The sequence below is a fragment of the Salvelinus sp. IW2-2015 genome, linkage group LG5, assembly GCF_002910315.2.
Source record: "Salvelinus sp. IW2-2015 linkage group LG5, ASM291031v2, whole genome shotgun sequence".
Taxonomy (NCBI): domain Eukaryota; kingdom Metazoa; phylum Chordata; class Actinopteri; order Salmoniformes; family Salmonidae; genus Salvelinus; species Salvelinus sp. IW2-2015.
The window spans coordinates 26,839,361-26,859,265 of NC_036844.1; the positions used below are offsets into that span (position 1 = coordinate 26,839,361).

The 19,905-nt window shown below is 46.5% G+C and overlaps 1 protein-coding gene across 3 annotated transcripts in view; it reads left to right on the forward strand.

Moving 5' to 3' along the window:
* Window positions 1-19,905, forward strand: part of LOC111964136 (lysine-specific demethylase 6B-like) — a 39,208-nt gene that overhangs the window by 8,154 nt on the left and 11,149 nt on the right. For 2 of the 3 annotated variants that reach the window (XM_023987875.2, XM_070443640.1), the window contains 3 exons: window positions 17,062-17,185; window positions 17,290-17,343; window positions 17,441-17,663. In XM_023987875.2, the coding sequence (XP_023843643.1) occupies window positions 17,067-17,185; window positions 17,290-17,343; window positions 17,441-17,663 (396 nt within the window). In that variant the 5' untranslated portion in view covers window positions 17,062-17,066. Of the gene's footprint in view, window positions 1-9,997; window positions 10,337-17,061; window positions 17,186-17,289; window positions 17,344-17,440; window positions 17,664-19,905 lie in introns of those variants that run through there. The other variant, XM_023987876.2, reaches the window with a different exon arrangement.

Sequence of the window (19,905 nt, forward strand, 5' to 3'; positions counted from 1 at the left end):
AATCGACAAGGACAGAAGGGCGAAAAACAGAGGGAGAAATGGGACTCTAATCAGAGGGCAAAATAGGGGACAGGTGTGAAAGAGTAAATGAGGTCGTTAGGAGAATGAGAAACAGCTGGGAGCAGGAACGGAACGATAGAGAGAGAGAGCGAGAGAGGGAAAGAGGAAGGGGGAGAGAGAGGGATAGAAAGAGGGAAAGAACCTAATAAGACCAAGCAGAGGGAAGCACAGGGACAAGACATGATGATCAAAGACAAAACATGACAAGTATCCCCCCACTCACCGAGCGCCTCCTGGCGCACTCGAGGAGGAACCCTGGCGGCAACGAAGGAAATCATCAATCAACGAACGGTCCAGCACGTCCCGAGATGGACCCAACTCCTCTCCTCAGGACCGTAACCCTCCCAATCCACTAAGTACTGGTGACCACGTCCCGAGAACGCATGTCCATGATCTTCCGTACCTTGTAAATAGGTGCGCCCTCGACAAGGACGGGGGGGGGAGGGAAGACGAACGGGGGCGGAAGAAAGGCTTGACACAGGAGACATGGAAGACAGGGTGGACCCGACGAAGATGTCGCGGAAGAAGCGTCGCACACGCGACAGGATTGACGACCTGAGAGACACGGAACGGACCAATGAACCGCGGAGTCAACTTGCGAGAAGCTGTCGTAAGGGGAAGGTTACGAGTGGAAAGCCACACTCTCTGACCGCGACAATACCTAGGACTCTTAATCCTACGTTTATTGGCGGCTCTCACAGTCTGCGCCCTGTAACGGCAAGTGCAGACCTGACCCTCCTCCAGGTGCGCTCACAACGTTGGACAAAAGCCTGAGCGGAGGAACGCTGGACTCGGCGAGCTGGACGAGAACAGAGAGGCTGGTACCCAAGACTACTCTGAAACGGAGATAGCCCGGTAGCAGACGAAGGAAGCGAGTTGTGAGCGTACTCAGCCCAGGGGAGCTGTTCTGCCAAGACACAGGGTTTCGAAACGAAAGGCTGCGTAATATGCGACCAATCGACTGATTGGCCCTTTCTGCTTGACCGTTAGACTGGGGATGAAACCCGGAAGAGAGACTGACGGAAGCACCAATCAAACGACAGACTCCCTCCAAAACTGTGACGTGAATTGCGGACCTCTGTCTGAAACGGCGTCTAACGGGAGCCATGAATTCTGAACACATCTCAATGATGATTTGTGCCGTCTCCTTAGCGGAAGGAAGCTTAGCAAGGGGAATGAAATGTGCCGCTTAGAGAACCTATCGATAACCGTAAGAATCACAGTCTTCCCCGCAGCGAAGGCAGACCGGTAATAAAGTCTAAGGCGATGTGAGACCATGGTCGAGAAGGATGGGAAGCGGTCTGAGACGACCGGCAGGAGGAGAGTTACCTGACTTAGTCTGCGCGCAGTCCGAACAAGCAGCCCGAAACGGCGCGTGTCCCGCTCCTGAGTAGGCACCAAAACCGCTGGCGAATAGAAGCAAGCGTACCCCGAACGCCGGGGTGGCCAGCTAACTTGGCAGAGTGAGCCCACTGAAGAACAGCCAGACGAGTAGAGACAGGAACGAACAGAAGTTACTAGGACAAGCGCGCGGCGACGCAGTGTGAGTGAGTGCTTGCTTTACCTGTCTCTCAATTCCCCAGACAGTCAACCCGACAACACGCCCTTCAGGGAGAATCCCCTCGGGGTCGGTAGAAACCACAGAAGAACTAAAGAGACGGGATAAGGCATCAGCTTGGTGTTCTTATTTCCCGGGCGATAGGAAATCACGAACTCGAAACGAGCGAAAAACAACGCCCAACGAGCTTGACGTGCATTAAGTCGTTTGGCAGAACGGATGTACTCAAGGTTCTTATGGCAGTCCAAACGACAAAAGGACGGTCGCCCCTCCAACCACTGTCGCCATTCGCCTATGGCTAAGGCGGATGGCGAGCAGTTCGCGGTTACCCACATCATAGTTGCGCTCCGATGGCGACAGGCGATGAGAAAAGTAAGCGCAAGGATGGACCTTACGTCAGAATGGAGCGCTGAGACAGAATGGCTCCCACACCCACCTCTGAAGCGTCAACCTCGACAATGAATTGTTTAGTGACGTCAGGAGTAACAAGGATAGGGCGGATGTAAAACGCTTCTTGAGGGAATCAAAAGCTCCCTGGCGGAACCGGACCACTTAAAGCAAGTCTTGACAGAAGTCAGAGCTGTGAGAGGGGCAGCCACTTGACCGAAATTACGAATGAAACGCCGATAGAAATTAGCGAAACCGAGAAAGCGCTGCAACTCGACACGTGACTTAGGAACGGCCAATCGCTGACAGCCTGGACCTTAGCGGAATCCATCTGAATGCCTTCAGCGGAAATAACAGAACCGAGAAATGTGACAGAGGAGACATGAAAGGCGCACTTCTCAGCCTTCACGTAGGACAATTCTCTAAAAGGCGCTGGAGTACACGTCGAACGTGCTGAACATGAATCTCGAGTGACGGTGAAAAAAATCAGGATATCGTCAAGGTAAACGAAAACAAAAATGTTCAGCATGTCTCTCAGTACATCATTAACTATGCCTGAAAGACAGCTGGAGCATTAGCGAGACCGAACGGCAGAACCGGTATTCAAAATGCCTAACGAGTGTTAAACGCCGTTTTCCACTCGTCCCTCTCTGATGCGTACGAGATGGTAAGCGTTACGAAGGTCCAACTTAGTAAAGAACCTTGCTCCCTGCAGAATCTCGAAGGCTGACGACATAAGGGGAAGCGGATAACGATTCTTAACCGTTATGTCATTCAGCCCTCGATAATCCACGCAGGGGCGCAGAGTACCGTCCTTCTTCTTAACAAAGAAAAACCCCGCTCCGGCGGGAGAGGAAGAAGGCACACGGTGCCGGCGTCGAGAGAAACAGACAGATAATCCTCGAGAGCCTTACGTTCGGGAGCCGACAGAGAGTATGTCTACCCCGAGGGGGAGTGGTCCCCGGAAGGAGATCAATACAACAATCATACGACCGGTGAGGAGGAAGGGAGCTGGCTCTGGACCGACTGAAGACCGTGCGCAGATCATGATATTCCTCCGGCACTCCTGTCAAATCACCAGGTTCCTCCTGAGTAGAGGGACAGAAGAAACAGGAGGGATAGCAGACATTAACACTTCACATGACAGAACGTTCCAAGGATAGGAATAGATTACAGACCAATTAATAGAAGGATTATGACATCTAGCCAGGGATGACCCAAAACAACAGGTGTAAAAGGTGAACGAAAAATCAAAAAGGAAATGGTCTCACTGTGGTTACCAGATACTGTGAGGGTTAAAGGTAGTGTCTCACATCTGATACTGGGGAGAAGACTACCATCTAAGGCGAACATGGGCGTGGGCTTCCCTAACTGCTGAGAGGAATGTCATGTTTCCGAGCCCATGCTTCGTCCATAAAACAACCCTCAGCCCAGAGTCTATCAAGGCACTGCAGGAAGCAGCCGAACCGGTCCAGCGTAGATGGACCGACAAGGTAGTACAGGATCTTGATGGAGAGACCTGAGTAGTAGCGCTCACCAGTAGCCCTCCGCTTACTGATGAGCTCTGGCTTTTACTGGACATGACATGACAAAATGTCCAGCAGAACCGCAATAGAGGCAAAGGCGGTTGGTGATTCTCCGTTCCCTCTCTTAGTCGAGATGCGAATACCTCCCAGCTGCATGGGCTCAGTCTCTGAGCCGGTGGGAGGAGATGGTCGAGATGCGGAGAGGGGAAACACCGTTAACGCGAGCTCTCTTCCACGAGCTCGGTGACGAAGATCTACCCGTCGTTCTATGCGGATGGCGAGTGCAATCAAAGAGTCCACGCTGGAAGGAACCTCCCGGGAGAGAATCTCATCCTTACCTCAGCGTGGAGTCCCTCCAGAAAACGAGCGAGCAACGCCGGCTCGTTCCAGTCACTGGATGCAGCAAGAGTGCGAAACTCTATAGAGTAATCCGTTATGGTCGATCACCTTGACATAGGGACCAGGGCCCTGGAAGCCTCCTTCCCAAAAACTGAACGATCAAAACCCGTATCATCTCCTCTTTAAAGTTCTGATAAACGTTAGACACTCAGCCCTTGCCTCCCAGATAGCTGTGCCCACCTCCCGAGGACCAGTAAGGAGTGATATGACGTAAGCGATCCGAGCTCTCTCTCTTGAGTATGTGTTGGGCTGGAGAGAGAACACAATATCACACTGGGTGAGAAAGGAGCGACACTCAGTGGGCTGCCCTGAGTACATGGTGGGTTATTAACCCTAGGTTCCGGAGACTCGGAAGACCAGGAAGTAGCTGGTGGCACGAGACGAAGACTCTGAACTGTCCTGAGAGATCGGAGCCTGAGCGGACAGGGTCTCAACGGCATGACGAGCAGCAGACAATTCCTGCTCGTGTCTGCCGAGCATTGCTCCCTGGATCTCGACGCAGTGTTGCGAGAATCCGTAGTCGCTGGTCCATTCTTGGTCGGATTCTTCTGTTATGCTGGTGAATGAGGACCCAAAAGCGACGTAATAGAAACAGAGTCTTTATTCCAGTATTAAACAAATAATGATTCTCCTGGATATTATCGATGGTAAATCCAAAACAGGAAACTGAAATCCTCTCGTCAATAGAGAGGAACGACTGGAGACGCGACCACAGACTGCAGGTCGCTTTAGGAAGGCACAGGCCGTAGCTGACATAGACACCTGCTCACACGCCTGCGTGTGAGGATGCGCAGAGGGCAAAATAGGGGACAGGTGTGAAAGAGTAAATGAGGTCGTTAGGAGAATGAGAAACAGCTGGGAGCAGGAACGGAACGATAGAGAGAGAGAGCGAGAGAGGGAAAGAGGAAGGGGGAGAGAGAGGGATAGAAAGAGGGAAAGAACCTAATAAGACCAGCAGAGGGAAGCACAGGGACAAGACATGATGATCAAAGACAAAACATGACACATACACTGCATTTGAGGAACAATGGGAAAGTAATTCTGCTTCGAAAGTTGATACATTTATAACCTCACTTTTGAGAAAAGGGCCTTTGAATGTTTTGGTACATACTGGAGAGCTCTTCTTTGTTTACAAACATTCAGCATCGTTTACACCCTCTTAAGCTTTAGCCCCACCCATCTCTTTAAGGGTTGATCCGAGCGTTCTGTCCTAACAACAACAGTCTAACAATATTCCAGATACAAATGAGAGAACAGCTACCTGACCATTTTACTCGCCCTTGCAGAGCTGGTAAGGCTGTTTTTATGTTATCCAGAGCGTTGGTGACTGCAACTGTGCTACTGGCAGCAATTTACGCTTTTTTGCCAACGTTTACTGACACCGGCCATATTCAACGGGTGTTGAGCATTCGTAAATTCATCAGTTATTCTGCACTCTGGCACACTCAGATAAGAGTGCTCTGAAATCGGAGTAGATAGCCAGAGCAAATTTACCAGCTACGTCGATCAACAGTTGTCGCAGTGACAGTCTATTGAAATGGTTACTTGCATAGTGGTGTCTTTTGTTAAGACATGTAGCTAGCTTGCTAGGTCAACAATGAACCATAATCCCAATTGATGATGTTACTACCCTGCATTAATCTGCAGGTAGCTGACCAACCAGGTTCAATGTTAGCTAGCTAACATTAGGCTATAACTAGCAAAGCAAATGGCTCTGAGATACGAATAATAAGATCATACATGTAATGTTAGCTTGCGAGCCAGCCAGCTAACGTTAGCTAGCTAGCTAACAGTACACTAACTTGAAATGAAAACAACTTTCTGTCAAAATTAGAAATGTCTAATATCTGACAATGTAGCTAGCTAGACTATCTTACCCTTATACATCATGGATGGACGCCTCTCCCTGTCACAAATGCCACGGCTGCCCTTAGTTTGAAGATGTAATCCAGAGACAGTTGTTTTCTCCGTCTCCTTAGCTCTAATTCCACTAATTTCAAAACTTGGTCCTCCAGAAAGTGGAGAGCAACACTTATGCAGTTCTACTATGCAATACTTAAAAAAAAAAAGCTGTGTTAGACAGGATTGCCTACACATACTGATCAGCTCAAATAGACAGAAGTGTGTTATATGGCAGACCAATCTAAACTAATCTCTCGGCATGTCCAGCCCATTCATTTTCTCAGCCAATCATGGCTAGCGGGAAGATTGTTGTCTTTTTCTGTGGCTAAACCAACTAGGCTCGTAATTGAACAATTTTATTCGTATTTACAGATGGCATACAAGTCTGTTATTAAGGCACATGAAAGTTCATATGTTCCAGAAGGCATTTCTGCCAAAAAACACATTTTGGTTAAAAAGAAAGTGAAGTAGTGACCCGCGACATACACCTAGTTTCCTGAAACGCGTCACATTTCATGATGCTCCAGACAAACAGTTATTGTGCTGACGCTGTACTCCGTAGTGAGTGTTGCAACCGAGGACAGACAATTTTTACACGCTACGCTCTTCAGCACTGGGCGGTCCCATTCTGTGAGCTTGTGTGGCCTACCATTTCGCGGCTGAGCCGTTGTTGCTTCTAAAGGTTTCCACTTCACAATAACAGCACTTACAGTTGACCGGGGCAGCTTTAGCAGGGCAGACATTTGACGGACTGACTTGTTGGAAAGGTGGCATCCTATGACAGTGCCATGTTGAAAGTCACTGAGCTCTTTTGTAAGGCCATTCTACTGCCAATGTTTGTCTATGGAGAGTGCATGGCTCTGTGCTCGATTTTATTCACCTGTTAGCAACAGGTGTGGCTGAAATAGTCGAAATCCACTAATTTGAAGGGGTGTCCACATACTTTTGTATATACACTGTATGAGCGGTCTATCTATCATGTATTTTGCATGAACAATACATTCTTTATTATTCTAAGTGTGTGTGTGTGTGTGTGTGTGCATTTGTTTGTGTGCATAATGTTTCTGTGCGAGACAATGCACAGTGCTGCATACTGGTATCTGTGTGAGAGAGGGTTAGTGTATGTGTGTATACCGTGTTTGCTGTATATTGAGAGCTACAGTAGATGAGTAAGCAAAAGTCTATTCTCTGCCTGTGGACACAAGGAGGATGTAAAAATAGCTATTTTTCCCCTACACCCTATCACCCCCTGAATTAGAGAGATTTCCTGTGTGCTGACATACTATAATCCCTCTGCGGTCTCACACACACACACACACACGCACACACACACGCACACGCGCACGTATACACACACGTGCACACACACACTCCATAGACAAACATTGGGGCAGCAGGTAGCCTAGTGGTTAGAGCATTGGGCCAGTAACCAAAAGGTTGCTGGATCGAATCCCTGAGCTGACAAGGTAAAAATATGTCGTTCTGCCCCTGAACAAGGCAGTTCCCCGGTAGCCCGTCATTGTAAATAAGAATTTGTTCTAAACTAACTTGCCTAGTTAAATGTAGGTTACATTTTTATTTTTACATAAAAAAACACACACAGGGCTGATATCATGTTACCACTCTTGAAGCCCCTCTCACCTGTCCTCCTTTGTTGTCCTAATTCATTAATGGCACAAGCCTGGAGGCAGACATGTACCTGTAGACTTACTAGATCTGACATACATTATGGTGAAGCATGCATCCATGGAGCATAGATCTCTAGAAGTGCTAGATTATTGGATATGTAACTTGGAAGAACACTATAGAATCAAGATATTATAATGCATAGTTGCAGCCCTCACAAACATCTCTGACCATATATTTGCTAACTTTGTCTCATAAAATGTTCTGAATTCTTGTTCTACCTAAAGTCTATATCGCTTTGGTCAATTCGACGGTAACGGAATTACACTTTGACTCAGATCTTTCACTTTAAAATATATGTCAAACAAAAACCATTGACTTCAGAGTTTAACAAACCATACAACTCTATGCACAAGGGCTACTTTGAGCAGTCCCCCCCCCCCCCCCCCCATCCATAACCCCTGTTTGAAAGAGCGATTGTCCATTCATCAGAATGAAGTGCACAGAGGATGGGGGAGGGGTGTGGCTGATTGAGTGACCAGACAAGTGAAGGAGCAGTGGAGAGGGAAAGAAGGAATTAGTGTTTCTGGCTGCTTTACACAACGAGTACAATGTGTGTTTACTCTGATTCACTGGGTCACAGGCCAGTCCCCTGGGTCAGGATATTAGGTTTTACTGAAAATAAGGCGGCATGTTTACCTCAATTTGACTTGATTCCAAACACACATTCGCAAACACACACACGCATGCAAGCATACACACACACTCGCACACACAATTGTATTAATTGAGCAGATCCTATGGATGGGCAGCGCTTGAAGTTATTTATTCAGTGTATAAGAAAAGTAGTGAAACCATAACAGGCGAAACTGGCGTTTCAGTTTAGCATCATAGTATCTAGGGATAAGAGAGAAGGATGAGGATTAAGAGAGAGAAAGGAGAGACTCATTCAAAGGTAGGTCAGACATGGGCATGGCCACACACAGCTGGCTGGCCTTGTTTTCCCTTGTCACTGCAACTACTGTACCAAACAGCTGAATGGAATGGAGCTGGTTTGCAAACCACAATTTATTACAGAGAGATAATTTAGGGCATGTAATAACTTGCAATGTACAGCTGTCCATATGGAACATATAAGAGGTGTCTTTCCTTATGTGCATGTGGGTTTGGATTGTACTTTAGTACAGAGTAGTATTATCATTATTATAAACATAATAACATCATAGAGCTTCAATGCCATACAACACTCCTTCCGTGGCCTCCAACTGCTCTTAAATGCAAGTAAAATTAAATGCATGCTCTTCAACCGATCGCTGCCCGCACCCGCCCGCCCGTCTAGCATCACTACCCTGCACGGTTCTGACTTAGAATATGTGGACAACTACAAATACCTAGGTGTTTGGTTAGACTGTAAACTCTCCTTCCAGACTCACATTAAGCATCTCCAATCCAAAATTAAATCAGGAATCGGCTTCCTATTCCGCAACAAAGCATCCTTCACTCATGCTGCCGAACATACCCTCATAAAACTGACTATCCTACTGATCCTTGACTTCGGCGATGTCATTCACAAAATAGCCTCCAACACTCTACTCAGCAAATCGGATGTAGTCTATCACAGTGCCATCCATTTTGTCACCAAAGCCCCATATACTACCCACCACTGCGACCTGTATGCTCTCGTTGGCTGGCCCTTGCTTCATATTCGTCACTATAACTCACTGGCTCCAGGTCATCTATAAGTCTTTGCTAGGTTAAGCCCCACCTTATCTCAGTTCACTGGTCACCATAGCAGCACCCACCCGTAGCACACGCTCCAGCAGGTATATTTCACTGGTCACCCCCAAAGCCAACTTCTCCTTTGGTCGCATTTCCTTCCAGTTCTCTGCTGCCAATGACTGGAACGAATTGCAAAAATCACTGAAGCTGAAGACTTCTATCTCCCTCTCTAACTTTAAGCATCAGCTGTCAGAGCAGCTTACCGATCATTGCACCTGTACATAGCCCATCTGTAAATAGCCCACCCAAATACCTCATCCCCATATTGTTATTTATTTTGCTCCTTTGCACCCCAGTATCTCTTCTTGGACATGCATCTTCTGCACATCTCCAGTGTTTAATTGCTAAATTGTAATTATTTCACCACTATGGCCTATTTATTGCCTTACCTTCATAATCTTACTACATTTGCACACACTGTATATTGACTTTTCTATTGTGTTATTGACTGTACGTTTCTTTATCACATGTGTAACTCTGTGTTTGTGTCGCACTGCTTTGCTCTATCTTGGCCAGGTCGCAGTTGTAAATGAGAACTTGTTCTCAACTGGCCTACCTGGTTAAATAAAGGTGAAATAAAAATACGATTTTAAAAATGGGAAAGTCCTTTTTCACTGTCAGATAAAGTACATTCATACACACACACGTTCTCCATTTCTGTTGCTGTCTCACCCATGCATATTCCATCTATAAATTGCAAATCAGCTCTGCCCCCTTTTCTCTCTCCCTCCCTGCTATCTCTGTGGCCTTCTTTATGCCCAGACTAGAATGGTTGGAGACTAAAGCGGTTGCTATGATCCGTCCTCTTCAGAGAACCAGGCAGGCAGGCCTTTATCAGTGAATGGCCACAGGCTGCAGTTGCTGCTGGGAGTTGGTGATCAGAGAGGGGCTGGATGCAGGGTGCAGGTCTGGTTGACTGGTGATAAACTGCCTGCCTGCTCACCCCAAACAAACTACTGTTCCAGCAGATTAGGAGGCAGACACGGAGAGAAAGTGAAACAGAAAAGGAGAGAGGAGAGGATAGTGTTGTGTGTGTGTAGTTGCAATGCATTTCTTTGTTGTTATTTAAGTAAAGCTGATCTTGGACCAGTGCCTAAAGGTAAGTAGGCGTGTGGGCGATAGCAGTTATAATGTGTACCATTGTAGGGAGTTGTAGTGCAGTGTTGGAGGTGCATTAACATGTACAGTGGTGTAAATTACTTAAGTAAAATTACTTTTACTTAAGTATATTTTTGGGGTATCTATACTTTACATTATGTAAGCGGACCAAGTACCTTGAGGTTGCTCTAAAGCGTAAAGGTGGAATAAACGAGTCAGGAACAGGTTTTCTTAATTGAACAAAGTTCTCTATTGAGGTATTTCTTTCTTCTTAAACACTCCAACACAATCAAGGATTATCTTCCAAGGAAAACACAAWTCTTCTTTACAAGAACAAGGAATATAATATATCTTTAAACTATAACACAAATCATGGGTGCGTCACCGCCTTAACGATCCGTCCATGGAGAGGTCCCTTCGGGTGGTGGTCCGGATCCGTGGTGGCCATTCCCAAGAGGTAGTTTGTCCCGTTCGTCTCCCTTCCGAAAGGTACGTCCTCTCCCTTGGAGAAGCAAACACTCTTTTCTTTCTCCCCCCCTGCCGGTTCCCTCCTCTCTCTTGTAGGGGAAAGGGAATAGCTCATTAGTACCATCAGCTGTGCTTAATTGCCTCTGATCACCTTGACTCACATGCCGGGCTGTAGGAGCAGCCTGCCCTCTGGTGGTCCTTCCACATACCTCCCCCCTCAGGACCGGACTGGAGGGTCGGGCACCAGACGCACTGTCTTGGTCACGTCGGGCCAGCGCGTCCGCATTCCCGTTCCTCGATCCAGCCCTGTGGAAGACATGGAAAGAGAACGGTTGTAAAGCAAGAAACCATCTGGCTATTCTGTTGTTATTGTTTCTCTTACCGGCCATCCACGTGAGGGGAGCATGGTCAGTAACGAGGGCAAACTTACGCCCGAGTAGGTAGTACCGGAGATAATCGAGGGCCCACTTAATGGCTAGGGCCTCTTTCTCTACGGTAGCATATCTCTGTTCCTGATCACTGAGCTTCCTACTTATAAAGAGAATAGGACTCTCTGCTTCGCCTTCACCCTACGCTAAGATGGCGCCAAGCCCCGTATCTGAGGCGTCTACCTGCACAATGAACTCTTGGGAGAAGTCAGGAGCCTGCGGGACGGGATCAGAGCACAAGATATTTTTTAGCAACTGGAAGGCGTCTTCCGTCTCGTCCTTCCACACTAACCGGTTTGGCAGGTTTTTCTTGATGAGGTTTGTGACGGGGTTGGCAATGGTTGCATATCCAGGGATGAAACGGCGATAATATCCCGTTATCCTCAAGAAGGCCCAGACGTCCCGCTTTGTCTGGGGCCGAGGTCAGTCTCGAATGGCCCTGGTCTTTTCTGCCTGTGGGCGTATTTTTCCTTTCCCCACGGTGTATCCCAGGTGTTCCGCTTCGGACAGACCCAGGCAGCGTTTTTTGGGATTGGCAGTCAGCCCTGTACCCTCCAGGCTCATGAGCACCGCCCGTAGTCACAGGAGGTGGCTATCCCAGTCCTCGCTGTGGATGACCACATCGTCTATGCACGCCGCCACGTACTATTGATGGGGTTGTAGAATGGCATCCATGAGGCGTTGGAAAGTTATTGCAGCCCCATGCAATTCGAAGGGCCTCCTCACATACTGAAAAAGCCCCTCTGGTGTGGCGAAGGCAGTCTTTGGGCTGTCCTCGGTAGCCACCGGCACTTGCCAATATCCCTTCGTCAAATCCAGGATGGTGATGAACTTGGCTTTCCTAAGCGCTCCAGGAGTTTATCCACGTGGGGCATGGGATACGTGTCGACCCTAGAGATGGCGTTTACACCTCTAAAGTCGTTGCAGAGCCTCATACTACCGTCGGGTTTGGGGACCAGAACTATGGGACTGGACCACTCACTCGTAGATGGCTCAATCACCCTCATCATCAGCATCTCCCTTATCTCGTTCTTTGCGATGACTCGGTGGTCCTCAGGAATCCTGTAAGGCTTAATATGCACCTTCTTGCCGAGTTCAGTGTGGATATGATGAAACAGGACATCTGTTTGTCCTGGAAAGGGTGAGAATACCCTGCCGAATTGCATAATCAGCTTGTCTAGTTGTCTTGACTGCTCCGGCAGGAGAGTTCGACCGGCGCACCTGTAGCAGGGCCTCCTCTTTTTCCTTGTCCTCCACGGCCATCAAAGTCACACCATCCTCTCTCCCATGGTACTTCTTCAGCAGGTTGATATGATAGAGTTGGACCTTCTTCCTCCTGTCCGGTTGCTTGATGAGGTAATTGACCGGTGAGACCCTTTCCGTTACCTCATAGGGCCCCCTCCACTGCTCCAGCAAGTGGTGTTCGGCCGTGGGCACGAGTACCATCACTTTCTCTCCCACTGTGAACACCCTGGGTGTCGCTTGACTTATCGTAGACCCGTCCTTGAGTCCGTTGCACCTTCTCCATATGCTCCTTTACTATGGGCCAGACTGCCGACATGTAACATGTTCTATCGTCAACCGGAACAGGCATGGTTCGGCCTCCCAGGTCTCCTTGGCTAAGTCGAGGATCCCTCGACATGGCCTGCCATAGAGCAATTAGAATGGGGAGAACCCAGTGGATGCCTGGGGTACTTCTCGCAGGGCAAACATTAAGTGGGGCAGAAGCATGTCCCAGTTTTTCCCGTCTCTGGACACCACTCTTCTCAACATGCTTTTAATCGTTTTGTTCAGGCGTTCGCACAAACCGTCTGTCTGCGGGTGGAATATGCTTGTGTGTATCTGTTGAACCTSGTATAACCGACACAAGTCCTTCATCAACCAGGACATGAACGGGGTTCCCTGGTCGGTTAGGATCGTATTGGGAAGGCCCATCCGGGAGAAACGCATAAACAATTCGTTGGCAATTCCCTTTGACGACATGTTGCGAAGGAGTATGGCCTCTGGGAACTTGGTAGCGTGATCTACGACCACCAGGATGTACTCATGTCCTCTGGTGGAATTTCGGGAGGGGGGAGTCTCTATAATGGGGAGAGGAATCAAAGGATTACGCAGGTGTGGCCATGGGGTCGTACGCTGACATTGATCACACGTCCAATATCTGGCCACATCTCGGGTGACATGGAGGCAATAGAACCTCTGCATGATTCTGTTGATCATTTTGTCCCATGTCAGGTGTCCTCCTAGGTCTAGGCACCATTAGTCATTCCTGTTTTCCCCCCCTTTGTTGCACGACCCAATACAAGAGGCCCCTCCTGATTGCATAGTAGGGAAGAGAGGGCTCACCTGATCCGTCGACATTCCTCCCGTCGATCACCTTCACCTTCCTCATGGCATCCCGTAGGTCTGGGTCTCTATGCTGAGAGGTACCAAACTATCCCTTTAATTCTTGGGGCAGGTCGACCTCGGTAGAGGGGTGTGGAGGTTGTTCCCCATCCCCTTCGGGGGTGCCGGTGGAAAATCATTTCTATGTTCCTTCCTTTGATGGGGCTTCAAATATACCCCTTAGCCTCTGGTGGTTCCTTCCTTCGTTGTGTATAACCCTTCGCAGGTGTCTTCATCGGAGGTTTCCTGGAAAAGCTGTCAGAGGCATTGTGTCTGTATTTATTCCTCTGCTCCAGAGGACGAGGCTAAGGCTAGGTTTCCTTGTAGGACTACCACTTCAGGCTTGGACTTGGTTTTGTTCTTTCTCTGCATTCCTGCCCCCCTGCGGTGGCCCGGCTCTTGGAGTGTGATAGGAAGACCTGATCCCCTTTGTCCGGTGCGTAACGTCACCTGCCGAAGCTCCTTATATAGGGGACAGTCTCTCCCGATCAATAATGGAACCTTCAGCTGGGGTACTTTCCCCGCACTGACTGTACACCTTCCTTTTTGGGTGAGAATGGACAGACTCACGGTGGGGTAATAGTGGGTGTCTCCATGGATACAGGACACGGCTACTTTGTCTGGTAGCAGTGTTGCTATGGTCACCTGCTCCTCCACTAACGTAACCATACTTCCCAAGTCGAGAATGGCTACCACGTCTCGTCCTTCTATTCGAACCGGAATCTCTGGGGCTGGGGCTATTTCTGCTAACCAACAGGGGTAATCCTGCCCTCTCGGACCAGGATGCGCAGGGACGGCCAGCGCTGACTCAGTGGCCATGGACTCGTCCTTTCTGGGACATTGTGGGTCGTAATGGTCCYGAGACTGGCATTTATAGCACCGACCCTGTTGTGTGACTTCTCCCTCTTCCGGAGTGGGTTCGGTCGTTTTGGTGGCAGACATGCCGGGGTTAGTCGGGGAACGGGCTTGGCAGAGTCTTTCCGGTCCTCTTCGTCCCCTTTTAACAGCTCCCATGTAGATTTGTACGTTTCCACATCCTGGGCTATGTCGTCGGCTGACGACGGGTTAGCTTGGTCCTTCCACAATTACTATTTATATTTTCGACTACTTTTACTTTTACTTCGCTACATTCCTAAAGAAAATTATGTACTTTTTACTCCATGCATTTTCCCTGACACGCAAAAGTACTCGTTACATTTTGAATGCTCGTTACATTTTTTATGCTTTTCACGCACTTATCAAGACAACACCCCTGGTCATTCTTACTGCCTCTGATCTGGCGGACTCAATAAACACAAATTATTTGTTTGTAAATTATGCGTATTGGAGTTTGCCGCTGGCTATCTGTAAATTAAAAACAATTTGAAAATTGTACCGTCTGGTTTTTGAAATTTGAAATGATTTATACTTTTACTTTTGATACTTAAGTATATTTAAAACCAAATACATTTAGACTTTTACTCAATTAGTATTTTATAGGGTTGCTTTCACTTTTTTTATTAAGGTATCTTTACTTTTACTCAAGTATGACAATTGGGTGCTTTTCCCACCATTGACAGTGTAGAGCCCTCAAACTCAACTCTGGACCTCGAAGCCAGTTGCACTGCATTTTTCCATTGTTCCCCTCTAATCAGGGACTGCTTTAAACCTGGGACACCAGGTGTATGCAATTAAATCACATCAAACATCTCCAATCCAAAGTTAAATCTAGAATTGGCTTCCTATTCCGCAACAAAGCATCCTTCACTCATGCTGCCAAACATACCCTTGTAAAACTGACATCCTCCAATCCTCGACTTCGGTGATGTCATTTACAAAATAGCCTCCAAAACCCTACTCAATAAATTGGATGCAGTCTATCACAGTGCCATCGTTTTGTCACCAAAGCCCCATCCACTACCCACCACTGCGAACTGTACGCTCTCGTTGGCTGGCCCTCGCTTCATACTCGTCGCCAAACCACTGGCTCCAGGTCATCTACAAGACCCTGCTAGGTAAAGTCCCCCTTATCTCAGCTCGCTGGTCACCATAGCAGACCTACCTGTAGCACGCGCTCCAGCAGGTATATCTCTCTGGTCACCCCCAAAACCAATTCTTCCTTTGGCGCCTCTCCTTCCAGTTCTCTGCTGCCAATGACTGAACGAACTACAAAATTCTGAAACTGGAAACACTTATCTCCCTCACTAGCTTTAAGCACCAGCTGTCAGAGCAGCTCATAGATTACTGCACCTGTACATAGCCCATCTATAATTTAGCCCAAACAACTACCTCTTTACCTACTGTATTCATTTATTTATTTTGCTCCTTTGCACCCCATTATTTCTATCTCTACTTTGCACTTTCTTCCACTGCAAACCAACCATTCCAGTGTTTTTATTTTTTATTTTTATTAACTTGCTATATTGTATTTACTTCGCCACCATGGCCTTTTTTTATATTTTTATTTATTTATATATATATTTTGTTTGCCTTTCACCTCCCTTACCTCACTTGCTCACATTGTATATAGACTTATTTTTCACTGTATTATTGACTGTATGTTTGTTTTACTCCATGTGTAACCATGTGTTGTTGTATGTGTCGAACTGCTTTGCTTTATCTTGGCCAGGTCGCAATTGTAAATGAGAACGTGTTCTCAATTTGCCTACCTGGTTAAATAAAGGTGAAATAAATAAATAAAAATATTAGGTAGAACAGAAAACCAGCAGGCTCCGGACCTCGTAGGGTAAGAGTTGAGTACCCCTGGTGTAGAGACTCTGTACAGAGACTGTGAATGTCAAGCATGATGTGGCTAGTGGTTGATTTCTACATGTTGTTTTTGTGGTTTAGAAACTGAACATTATTTTGTAGTTTAGCAACTGAACACTGAACAGTCTCTCACCCTTTCTCTCTCTCTCTCTAGGTTGTGAATTAGAGTTAGTAAAATAAAGACAGACAGGTTGTGTAACCCTCAGTTTTATAGTGGAGGGCTTTACAGACACAGACCAAGTGTGGGGGGTATTTCTACCTCTGTGTACAGTACATTTTATTCATTTAGCAGACACTCTTATCCAGAGCGTCTTACAGTTAGTATATTCATCTTAAGATAGCTAGGTGAGACAACCACATACCACATATCACAGCTAGTAAGTACATTTTTTCTCAATAAAGTCAGTGCTAGTAGGAAAAAACAATTGTATGTTTTTGTTTATTTTACAGTTGTTTTTTTACTGTTTGTATCCATGGCAACCATTCGTCTTGCTTGTATACTAAAGTGTGTGTTCATGTATGTTTTCTCATGTTCTATCTTAACCCATTATTATGTAGATTCATTGCTGTGTTTATAGATACACTATTTCCAATGATTAACTTCTGAAAATCTGTTCCCTGAAGTTCCTAAAGCAGTTGTGTGGGTGTATATTATGTATGCATGGTGTGTGTTAAGTGTGTGCTTGTCCTTTCCCAGGCTGGATGTATCACCCAGCAGAGCAGTATTCTGACCGTAACACCAGGGACTCCTACCCTGCTGGAGGACCTTCCAGAGGAACATGGGCCCGCGTCAATAGTCGCCCCTGGGGCGCTCCAAATAGGTGAGCTCTCTTCTTGCACCACTGCCTACTGACCCAATCACAACCCTTCTTCCTGTTCTGTAGTCTGTGCTGAGCCAATGGTAACCCTCCTTTCTCTACTGTAGGTTCAATGGAGGAATCAACCAATCTCACCACCTAAACAAGATTTATTCAGACAGGTGAGTGAAACATCTCAATCGTTCAGATCTTACATTGTGTGTAGAAAGTCCACAGTCACCTTAATGTAGTGATTCCTTCTTTCTCTCTGGAACATAGGGGGGGCAGGCCACCCTTCCATGCCCAGGGAAGGGGCCCTCAGCAGGACCAGAGATTAGCACCACGACCCTGGGACCAGAAGGACCAGGCTTATGAGACCCATGGCTGGCACCAGGACTCTCCACGGTCATTTCACAACCATGGTCGCAACCAAGGGGGCTACCAAGCAGGACCTGAGGTACCCTTCACCAGCTGGGACTCCTACAAAAACCAGCCTACCAGGGTGAGATGGGAAGAGGGCAGCACTCTATAAATACTGTACATAACTCTTTTTATAAACTGGGCGATTCGAGCCCTGAATGCTGATTGGCTGACAGCTGTTGTATATCAGACCACATACCACCGGTATGACAAAACATGTATTTTTACTGCTCTAATTAGACTACCGTTCAAAAGTTTGGGGTCACTTCGAAATGTCCTTGTTTTCTATTAAAACATACATGAAATGAGTTGCAAAATAAATAGGAAATATAGTCAAGACGTTGACAAGGTTATAAATAATGATTTTTAATTGAAATAATAATTGTGTCCTTCAAACTTTGCTTTCGTCAAAGAATCCTCCATTTGCAGCAATTACAGCCTTGCAGACCTTCGACATTCTATTTGTCAATTTGTTGAGGTAATCTGAAGAGATTTCACCCCATGCTTCCTGAAGCACCTCCCACAAGTTGGATTGGCTTGATGGGCACTTCTTACGTACCATACGGTCAAGCTGCTCCCACAACAACTCAATAGGGTTGAGATCCGTTGACTGTGCTGGCCACTCCAATATAGACAGAATACCAGCTGACTGCTTCTTCCCTAAATAGTTCTTGCATAGTTTGGCACTGTGCTTTTGGTCATTGTCCTGTTGTAGGAGGAAATTGGCACCAATTAAGCACCGTCCACAGGGTATGGCATGGCGTTGCAAAATGGAGTAATAGCCTTCTTTCTTCAAGATCCCTTTTAACCTGTACAAATCTCCCACTTTACCACCACCAAAGCACCCCCAGACCATCACATTACCTCCACCATGCTTGACAGATGGCGTCAAGCACTCCTCCAGCATCTTTTCATTTTTTCTGCGTCTCACGAATGTTCTTCTTTGTGATCTGAACACCTCAAACTTAGATTAGTCTGTCCATAACACTTTTTTCCAGTCTTCCTCTGTCCTCTGTCCAGTGTCTGTGTTCTTTTGCCTATCTTAATCTTTTCTTTTTACTGGCCAATCTGAGATATAGCTTTTTCTTTGCAACTCTGTCTAGAAGGCCAGCATTACGGAGTCGCCTCTTCACTGATGACGTTGAGATGGGTGATTTGCGGGTACTATTTAATGAAGCTGCCAGTTGAGGACTTGTGAAGCATCTGTTTCTCTAACTAGACACTCTAATGTAATTATCCTCTGGCTCAGTTGTGCACCGGGGCTTCCCAGTCCTCTTTCTATTCTGGTTAGAGCCAGTTTGAGCTGTTCTGTGAAGGGAGTAGTACACATCGTTGTACGAGATCTTCAGTTTCTTGGCAATTTATCGCATGGAATAGCCTTCATTTCTCAGAACTTGAATAGACTGACGAGTTTCAGAAGAAAGTTATTTGTTTCTGGCCATTTTGAGCCTGTAATCGAACCCACAAATTCTAATGCTCCAGATACTCAACTAGTCTAAAGAAGGCAGTTTTATTGCTTCTTTAATCATAACACAATTTTCAGCTGTGCTAACATAATTGCAAAAGGGTTTTCTAATGATCKATTAGCCTTTTAAAATGATACATTTGGATTAGCTAACACAACGTGTAGCTATGTAGATATTTCATAAAAAAATCTGCCGTTTCCAGCTACAATAGTAATTTACAACATTAACATTAATTTAGTGTTCTCATATTTAAGGTTAGAACTACCTTTTAGTGTTCTGATACTTTTAGCTTGGAGTTGTATTTTTATTATAACATAGCTACATTATTTCACCTTTTAATGTGTATAGTATTGCTTACTAGGTGTGTCCAATCAATTTTGTAACCACTCCCTCTTCCAATTAGGGCTAATTGGAAAAGCTGTTAAAAAGAGGACATTGTATTCCTTTTTTTGTACTCCCTGACGAAGGCCATGCAGCCGAAACACGTCGGTTTTTAAAAACGTTGTTTTTATTGAACATGCCATACTAATAAAGGCATTTTAATTAATTATATGAAGAGTGCCTTGGTCCTCCTTTCTTTTTGATGACCAACTTACCCCTTTTACCAAAGAGCACCTTCTGTCTACCAAAATGTACTATTGTGTACCTTAGTAGCGCTTCCCTTCCTCCTCTTTCTACTAATTAACAATGTCTACACTGTATTTCTGATCATTTTGATGTTATTTTAAGTGACCCCAAACTTTTGAACGGTAGTGTACGTTGGTAACCAGTTTATAATAGCAATAAGGCACCTCAGGGGTTTGTGGCATATGGCCAATATACCACGGTTAAGGGCTGTATCCAGGCACTCCGCGTTGC